At 41.1% G+C, this 9612-nt stretch overlaps 1 protein-coding gene across 1 annotated transcript; it reads right to left on the reverse strand.

The window, feature by feature from the left end:
* Positions 1-555: 555 nt before the first annotated feature.
* On the reverse strand, positions 556-1331 carry LOC128864388 (male-specific sperm protein Mst84Db-like). The gene is made up of 2 exons (XM_054104021.1): positions 1254-1331; positions 556-1183 (listed from the first exon to the last, which is right to left on the reverse strand). The coding sequence occupies exon 2, from the start codon at positions 1151-1153 to the stop codon at positions 830-832; it is 324 nt and encodes a 107-aa protein (XP_053959996.1). The 5' UTR covers positions 1154-1183; positions 1254-1331; the 3' UTR covers positions 556-829.
* Positions 1332-9612: the final 8281 nt, after the last annotated feature.

The following is a 9612-nucleotide window of genomic DNA, read 5'->3' on the forward strand; positions in this document are numbered from 1 at the left end:
GAAATTTTGTCCGACAATTCCAGCCCCGGCACTACCGTCTTCCATTTTGGACCTGTCAATAAACCATACCTGTGCGCCCTGCTTTAAGGATATTTCATTTTTTCTCCACGCTGAGCGGTCCCTGTTGACCACTTTGAATTTCTTGGAGAATTCTAGTTTCCTTTTCATCTTGTCTGGGACTGTAAGGCACGGAGATTTCAGGATTGAACCCAGAATTCTTACATGTCCTGTAAACATTGCCTTCTTTGAGATGGAATAGATTAGGATGCCATAGAGCTGCACTGACTGCCGTCCCTTTGGCTAAAAGATATAGTGAAATGAATCCAGTAACCATTCCTAAAGCAGCTGTGGGGCAGGTTCGCAGTGCTCCCGTTACGCTCAGACAGGCTATCCTGTATACCTCGTTAAGTGTCATCTGAGTCTTGGTTTGATCTACTTTTGGCCACCATACCAAAGAGGCATAGGTGATCATTGGCACTATTACTGTCTTATAAGACCATGCCATCACCTTTGGCCGCAGACCCTAGGTTAACGGGGGTCTAAAAATCTTAAAAGTTTTCTTAAAAAATATATGTATGTATATATATTTAAAAAATAACAGTCAAAACTTTCTTCATACAAAATATCAAATGAACAATAGGAGGCATGGCAAAACACGAAGTCCTCCCACAATCTTCAGGGATGCACTAATTCAACTCAATTGTCATAGTTCGCCAGCAGTTTCCCGTAGTTGCGCATTTGAAATTCCAGTTTCACCTCAAATGTTACATTTTCCCATTGTTCAACATTTGTGTCGCACACATTTCCCATACCCGCAATGCGCGTTGCCTCAGTATCTGGGCTTTAGATATCGGCATGGATTTGGGCACTTGGAGCATGGGCAGCCGAATGGACAGCAGGGAAGCGGACTGCAGCAAGGTCCACAAGTACCACATGGTCCGCACGGACCGCGTGAGATGCAAGGACCGCATGGACTACAACACGGCGGACCGCAAGGGCCACATGGACCACAAGACGGCGGTCCGCACGGGCCACATGGCCCGCAAGGTTGACAAGGCCCACCAGGCCGGCATGGACCACATGGACCACAGGGGCCACAAGGGCCAGTCGGGCAACCATAGGATCCGCAGCAGCCGCAACAGGGTTCACACATGTTGTTGAGGTGGTGTGTTCAAGCAGGCTCCTGGAATAGGACGGCATAAAGCAAATTAGTACCTAAGAATTAGTCTTAAGTACAAAAGCCATTTACATACCTGTTATTTTGAAGAAAATATTTGTATTACAATTTTGATGTGTATTAAATGCCGAAAAGTTGTTGAATGATTTGATTAAATTTTTGAAAAACCCATCAAACATTTCTCATTGAACACTCGAGTGGATGTAGTATAAAACAAGTTGCTTTCGATTTTCACGCGTGATATGGAGCTATAAAGCATTGACCTGAAGACTTACATGCAGTCGAGCGCTCATTATGACACCTCAAGTGACGTCAGCTTATCAACTTATTCTGTCGAATTCCCTCACAGTCGAATAACGGTCTGCTAAAAAGCTCACCTTTCAAATCATTTCTTCATGGCCTTTTATAATGACGGGTTATCCGATTGGAGGTACTTTTCTCAATAGGAGTTTTTTGGACAGATCACGCGTGACTATCGAGGCTCTGTTATTCATCGCGCACTCAAGTCAACTTATGAAGCCCATTTTTGGCGTAACTGCTTCGTCAATAGGCAAAATTGCAGTATTGGGCTGAAAAGCAGCTCAAAGCCATTCAAAAACAGCCATTACATCCATTGAAAACAACCAATCAAGTACTACGACGCCAGTGCTAACTCAGGTTAGTGTTGATCGATACTTTCCGGTAAAGGCAACCAAACAAAAACGTGAAAAAAAGTGAAATTATCTTACGAGCGGCTGCAAAAGTGATTAAAAGATCAGAAAAGTTTCTTGTGATGTGAAATCAGCGGAATAAGGTGTACAAAAATGTTGATGACTTTTCAGAGCGCGGCTTGAAGCGAGTGTCGACAAAAAAACAGGATTAAGTGATCTCCAACATTTTAAACGGTACCCTTCTTTGCAACTATGCATAGCACGCACAGTTCTTGCTAAAAAGGGAATAGATGGAGTATCAATACCATCGAACGTCGACTGAAGGAGGCGAACATATCCTACCGTCCCACATCATCAAAAGCACTGCTCTCAGAAAAACACATTGAAACACGCAAGGCCATTTACAATCGAGGACTTTTGAAGTCAGCGAAAAAGATGTATCCAGCAAAAAAACAATGATTGGGTCTTGCAAGAGGATAATGACCCAAAACAACAAAGTTCTGGGAACAATAAAATGGTGTCACAGTAATGGGCTAGCCTTATCAGTCCCCAGACGCAAATCCCATTCAAAATGTGTGGAGATTTATGAAAACGCATCTTGCCGGAAAGCCAGTCCACGATTTAAAGCAACTCGTGCGTCAAGTTCGCAAAATCTGGTCCCCTTTGTGCAGGAAAGCTTGTTCAGAGCATGCCGAGAGGATGCCAGGCTCTACTCGACAACGAAGGAGACTACATGGCTTATTGAGTAATTGCGACTCGACTTACATACATACTCTCATGTAAACAATTTTTTAAATACATATACATACATACATATATTTTTATATTTCATGAATGATCGCCGTTATTTTTTCTGACACAGACTGTAACAGTGAATGGCGAATCGCGCCATCATAAACGGCTTTTTGATGCCCGATGCCGGAAATTGAAGCCTGTGATCTGCACAACATGGTTTTGTTCCTACAAGACGGCGCTACTTGCCATACAACCCGTCAAACAATGGATTTACTACATCATCGTTTTGTTGAGCAATTTATCTCTTATCTCGCACCAATGAATTGGCCACCAAGATCGTACGATATCACACCTTTGGAATTTTAATTGCGAGAGAAGGTCAAGCCTAAATGCATTATGTATAAAGTAGTTTCGATTGGAACACTGGAAGCCAACATTACGAAAGTTATTCACGAGACACCGACCGAAGTCCTCCAGCAAGTCATTCAAAATTTGTGTTTACGGATGGCCGAATTACGAGGTTCTATTTAGTTCAATTTCAAACCCGATACCTCTAAATTCATCACCTTTTAAACCAGCTGGATGGAAGTTACCAAAGGTTTAGTAAAGAAAAATGTAAAAAAAATTTGCATGTATTAGTTTCTATCATGCAATTCTTCTTAGAATTGAAACTTTAAAGTGCTCCAACCGCGTAAATCAAAGCTACCATTCGGCCATTTTTCATGCATTACAGCGCCGTTGAGGCAAAGTAGGCATGCATTGGGGCGGCATATTTCGGCTGCTGGTGCCCGCTGAATCCGCAATTCAAAGTTATGTACACAAAGTATTTTGAATATTAGGAAATTTAGACATTTTTATGTTAAGCACTTTGCACTAGCACAGAAAAATTTATTTAATCATGGAAATTTTCATAAAGTAGTTTTCTATTTCGTGTCACAAAAATATTTTTTCTCAACTCATTCAATAATTATTTGGCCAACAAGAACATCAAAATTTCTAAATTTTCACAAGCCCATTGGTGAGTAGCAAAATAAATTTTATTATAGAAAGTATAAACTCTTATAATCTCTCATCACTCTCTCCATTTCTAGTCCTACCATATTTTGAGGCCACGCAGTTAAGGATGTGTGATCGTTGCTACAACAAAAATGGCTCGACTGCCCCATCTTGTGCGTATGGCAATTGTGGTGCATGCTGTCCTAACGGTGTTTGCAGTCGTCCACGCGCACCACAACAGCAAGCGTCGAACTCAACAGGCTGGACTACAAGCCATCAACCGTATGCCAGCGATTCGCAATCCAGTTGGTCACAACAACGACGTTGGTCGTGACTAACGTCAAGGCTGAGGCTCAATCAACAGTTGTACGAAATGGAAATCGAATTACTAGCAGCCGCATTAAACATAACAACAAATTGTGAACCGCAGATGTAGGTCAAAATGACCAATAAATGCATATTTTTTATTCTCTTTTCTTGTACGTACGTCTTTTTCAGTGTAGAGAGTGAAACAGACTGTCAAATATTTGATGAGCCACGAGGAGTAGTCATCATACCGTCAAATGATAGCGAACCTTTCTGGTACGTATGTGGATTTTATTTTTTTTTTGTCCTGATACTAATTTGAACTCACCTGCAGCTATAAAAAGGAAAACACTGAGGATTTCAATAAAGTAGATAAACTTTTGATTATACCATCAAAAATTTTACATACAAGTGAAACGCTGCCGTGCGATTTAATAAAAATTTTGGTTGTCTGATAGCAATAAGAAGCTGGTAAAAATCTAGTTCTAGAGCGGCAGCTGGTGATAACTACGCGCAAAAAATAATCGGCGTAAATTTCCAATTAGAAGCCTCGCATTTTAGTATTGGCTGGCGCCAAGTTCCTACAGGCAGCCCCATAAAGCGGTTTACGGTTTATATCCCACCTCCAATGCCACTCTTGCATGTCAAATGTGGCAATGAAACAGAATCTCTGCGTTATTCAATACAGCTGCAATGTAAAATAGTTTGTCGCACCTTCGATATTCGATATTGAATCGGCAATTAAAAGTATGTAAACGACTCTCTGCATGTCTTTCGTTCCATTTGAATAAACAATAGCTCTGGTACTGTAAAAACTTGGCATTTTTAATTGCATGAAGTGAAAGTTGGAGAAGTCTAATGGTACTTAGATAGAAAGATTCTTTCTACCAGGTATAGTTTCATTTGGAAGGAAATTTGATGTCAGATTTCCATTGCGTGAACAATGGAGCAATCCAGAATGCATGCAGGGAGGTTTGACGGATATTTTCTTTACCGATGGGTCCAAGAATGAAATAGGGTATGGAGCCGGATGGTACTTAAACGATAGTAATAAGTATCACTATGCTATGGGGGAAATGTCAACTGTTTTCCAAACAGAAGTTTTTGCCATCCTAAAAGTAGCCGAATGGATAATCGAGAGGAGATGGAGCGGGAAACAGATTGGAGTCTTCAGTGACAGTCAGGCTGCATTGAAGGCCCTGGAGAACGCGAAGCAAACCTCTAGGATTTTTCAAGAATGTAAGAAGAAGCTTAATTCTGTCGCAAGACAGAACAGGCTTGTACTTATATGGCTTCCGGGACACTCCGGTGTTCAAGGAAACGAAATTGCCGACGAATTGGCCAACCGTGGATCAGCGGTGCCCCCATAGGGGCCAGAGCCAACGGTGCAGAACTGCAAAGTATTTTGTGACAAGTCCGAACAGAAAACTGACAAACTTTCTACTAAAACTTCGAAGGAAAGACATTCGGTTGATGGTCGGCATCATTACAGGACACAACCCATGGGGCCAGCATATGACCACCATTGGAATCATCGAGGACCCAGTATGCCTGTCATGCTTGGAGGAGGCGGATAGCACTGAGCACTTTCTCTGTGAGTGTCCTGCCTTTGCTAGAGCAAGGCTACGAATATTGGGTTCCGATGTCATGAGAATGAGTAATATTCTTTCTCTAAAACTGGAGGATATTTACAGATTTGCCCAAGAATCTGGAAAATTCTCTTAGGACTAACTGTCTTTATCTCTGTCTCTATTCTTTCCTATCTCTTTCTCTGATACTTTTCTCCTTCCCTCCTTGACTATCTACCCCTTTCCAGAGCTTTAAATACAATGGCTTAAGCCTGAGTGTTTTAGGAGCCACCAAATCTCCTGGTGCTCCTTGGCTCGACCTTTTCAAATTTCAAATTTCATTTCACCAGGTATTGCACTTCGACCTCCTGGTCTTTTGTGCCTTCTACTCATCACAGTACCACAGCCAGACCCAGTTCCCTTATTAAATTCAGAATAGAGCTGAGTTGGATTGAGCGTAAGTGCCTTTCTGCTGGCTGCAGTTGGCCGAGATGGCTCAATCAGCTCCACGCTATAGCGCTACATTCAAGGAGAAGGTGTATTGAAGGCGCCGTCGAACAAAAACTACGCAATTGACAATTTCTTTGTCAATAAAATAATTTCAATTTATTTTTAATAAATAAAAAAATTAATTTACATTTATTTCCTTGTCGCGCTGAAAAAAATTTACAAAATTTGTTCAATTTCTCCACCACTGGTCACTGTATCCCCTTCAACTACACTCTTGTGTACCCACCTCTTCCGATGCTGTCGCCTCGCAACATAGTTGTAATCATCATTAATAGCTTCGAAAGTAAATATACATACCTATTTCCACTATTTAATCTATTTAATATTCAAAAACCGGCATACATACAAATGTACTACCAAACTTAAGAGAGTCAGCCTCTCCTCTCCGAGGCATCAATCATCTTATCAGGCGACTGGTGACATCGATCGCGACAACTTTATGTCAATGCTCTTATCACTTTCACTTTCATTTGTCTATTAACAAATACTCGTAGTTCGCTCACTCGCCTAATAGTACGAACACAATTGGAACGAACGCCGAATTCACCTCAGCGAATTTCGCGGCCATAGATTTCTTTACATCGCTGAGATGAGCTGAGCTGAGTTGTATTTGGTTATGGGATGGCTCCCTTTGTTTTGATTGTTTTGTATGATCGGGTTGTTGGACCACTCAAATGGCGAGAGCAACCACTCGAAGCAGGCGATCTGAGTATTAAGATACTGACAGCAAACGCAGCCTGTTATATTTGATGTACCTTTTTATGACAGATGTAAGCCACTGTGGCCTACAATAATCCACGATTACGAAGAGTGGTTAAAAAGTCTTATCACCTATGTATATATATATTTTTTTTATTATACTTCCATACCGTTTTTGGTTCCTTTCGATAGATGGTTCTTTACTTAACTTTCCAAGTATTGGGTATGGGAATTAGTTTCCGCCCTCGTAAAAGCGGTGTCGCTGCTGATACTATTTTTGTGTTCGTTCTAGTAATACACTGGTGATTTCAAGGTGTATAAGTGTGGTCTCGATCGCAGTAGCTGACATTCGTTTGAAGCGTAAATATCCTTTTTTATCTCAGACCAAAAATGTCTACGTTCGTCCCAAAAAACAGCATTTGCGGGAAGTCAAGCTTCAATATTACCTTTTAAAGAAAATTGCACCTGAAAGGTGTCGCATATTGATCAATATTTAATGTAATCGCGCTCCATGAAATACGACTTGCGACGCTTCCAAAGTGGCAATTTCGACGTGAGTGATAAAAGTCTCGAAGGGACACCCAAAAGATTCAAAGAAACTCAACTACAACAATTATTGGATGAAGACGCATGTCAAACACTTGATGATCTGTCTAAAGAGTTGGATGTTGACAGATCAACCGTCGGTAAATGTTTACACGCAATGGGAATGGTGCAGAAAGCAGGTAACTGGGTGCCACATCAATTGAAGGCGAGAGATATCGAGAGACGTTTCGTAACTTGTAGGAAGCTTCTTGAACGGCAGAAAGGAAAAGATTTTCTGCATCGCATCATCACTGGCGATGAAAAATGGATCTATTATGATAACCCTAGTCATCGAAAATGTTGGTGCCTGCCAGGTCCATTGACAGCGAGAAAAAATATTCATGCTTCAAAGTTTATGTTGTGCAACTGGTGAGATCAGAATCGTGTCATCTACTATGAACATCTTAAACCATATGAAACCATCACTGGCGATCGTTACCGACTGCAACTAATGCGTTTGAATCGAGCTCTCAAAGCAAAGCGGCCGGAATGAGACGATAGACCTGACCAATTGATTTTGCTGCATGACAACGCCAGGCCACACTTTGCTAAATTGGTCCAGAAATATTTAGTGGGATTGAATTGGGAAATCTTTCCCCACCCGCCGTATTCCCCAGACCTTGCTCCTTCGGACTACCATCTGTACCGATCAATGCAGTCAGCCCTTATTGGAGAGCGGCTCACTTCATACGAGAGCATCGCTAACTGGGTCAATGAATGGATGAAGCCAAAATAGCTCGAATTTTTCATCAGAGGAATCCGTATGCTGCCTGAGAGATGGAGTAAAGTTGTAGCTTCAAATGGCACATGAAAGGGCGGTAACTTATTCCCAAACCTAATATAATATAAGTTAGCCCAACCCCTCCACAAGTTAAGTAATAACTGGACTTTACCCATTGGTTATTGCTCAAGTATTTGATCTGAAGAGAAAGCCAACGCCAGAAGCCAAGAATGATAGAATACAAGACAACGCCCTTCAGAGCGATGTGACGACACACTGGCGCAATAGAGTGAGAGAAGTGTGAAAATAATAACAACAGCAAAGAGAAATAACACAAATAAATTGATGCCCCACCAACAGCAAATCCGTCAAATTCACTGAGAGCAGAATAGCAGTACGAAATAGGCGCCAACTTTGTATTCTGTACATCGTGCCGAGACGCTCGAATCTTCTTTTTCTCGCGGTCCCCGTGAAATAAGAATTAAGATCTCACGCTTTCTTAAAAGAAAAAGGTATTCTTTAAAAGTGCAATTTCAAATGTCTTGCATTCGTAAAAGTTAACAAATTTGACTTCCAACTACACATTTGAATTACGCTTTTTGTTTAAATTCGAATTAACACGAAATTTTCTTCTACGAGATCTGATTGTGGGAGTTTTCTGCCATTGTGGCGGCAGTATACAACTTCTCTACTCTCTTTTCTAAACGCTCGTCTTCCTGCGACTGAGGAAGCCTCGTATGTTCACTTAGTGATTCTTGTGATTCAAATGAATTCAGTCAAACTAAAACTAGAAGAAGTGTTGAAAGTCTTGAAGATCCTCTTCCCAAAAGTTTGTTAGTTTAACCCTCCCTTTGACACCCGGGTCTGGTCAGACTTTTCTGCCCACACTTTTTTGACTTTGGACGTGAATTCAACATATTTCTAAGACGATACTTCACGGGATCATTTCTATAGTCAGTTTTCATTTACTTTCAATGCAAAACATATTTCTATTGTAGTTAACGACCTAAGCTTCCAGGTAGCTTAATAAATTTTAGTTTTCTATGGATTTTTGGATATAACGTTTTAGAAAGGATTCTCGAACAGGACGAAAACAGGCCAGACCCGGGTGCCCAATGGAGGCTTAAACAAACTTTTTTGAGAAGGATCTTCAAGACTTTCGTCACTTGAAAAAGGTGTGCAACGGAGGCTCAAATTCGAATTGACATGCAATTTTCGTCTACGTAATATGGTTCTCGCGATTTGTTGCTGTTGTAACAGCGAAATTCCACTGTTTTTTCTAGTCACTCGTTTTCATTTGACTCAGTCGTCTTGCGACTGAGGAAGCGCCAAATGTTCACTTTGTTATTCTAAAGAGTTAAAGTTAGGTCACATGCTAAGCTGAGCTGAGCTTAAACTAGAAGATATGATGAAGGTCTTGAAGACTTTCTTCACAAAAGTTTGCCCCATCGACATGAAATTAATTCTGGAAAAGTAAGAATTCAATGCGAAAGACTCCATCATACACCTGACAATTAAATAGGAATGGTTCAGGTCTTTCTTATTTCTTATCATCCTTGGGAGGAAGTTGACCTCCTTATACAACATGCCTAAATCTGTGCACCCAACATCACTCATAAAACTGCTCATCGCTTAGGAATGGGAGTAGTTTGCGCGGTTGGGGAG

Source organism: Anastrepha ludens, chromosome 5 (assembly GCF_028408465.1).
Source record: "Anastrepha ludens isolate Willacy chromosome 5, idAnaLude1.1, whole genome shotgun sequence".
Lineage (NCBI taxonomy): Eukaryota > Metazoa > Arthropoda > Insecta > Diptera > Tephritidae > Anastrepha > Anastrepha ludens.

Coding starts and splice junctions, on each gene's coding strand:
- LOC128864388 (XM_054104021.1), bottom strand. CDS start 1,153: ATGTGTGAACCCTGTTGCGGCTGCTGCGGATCCTATGGTTGCCCGACT.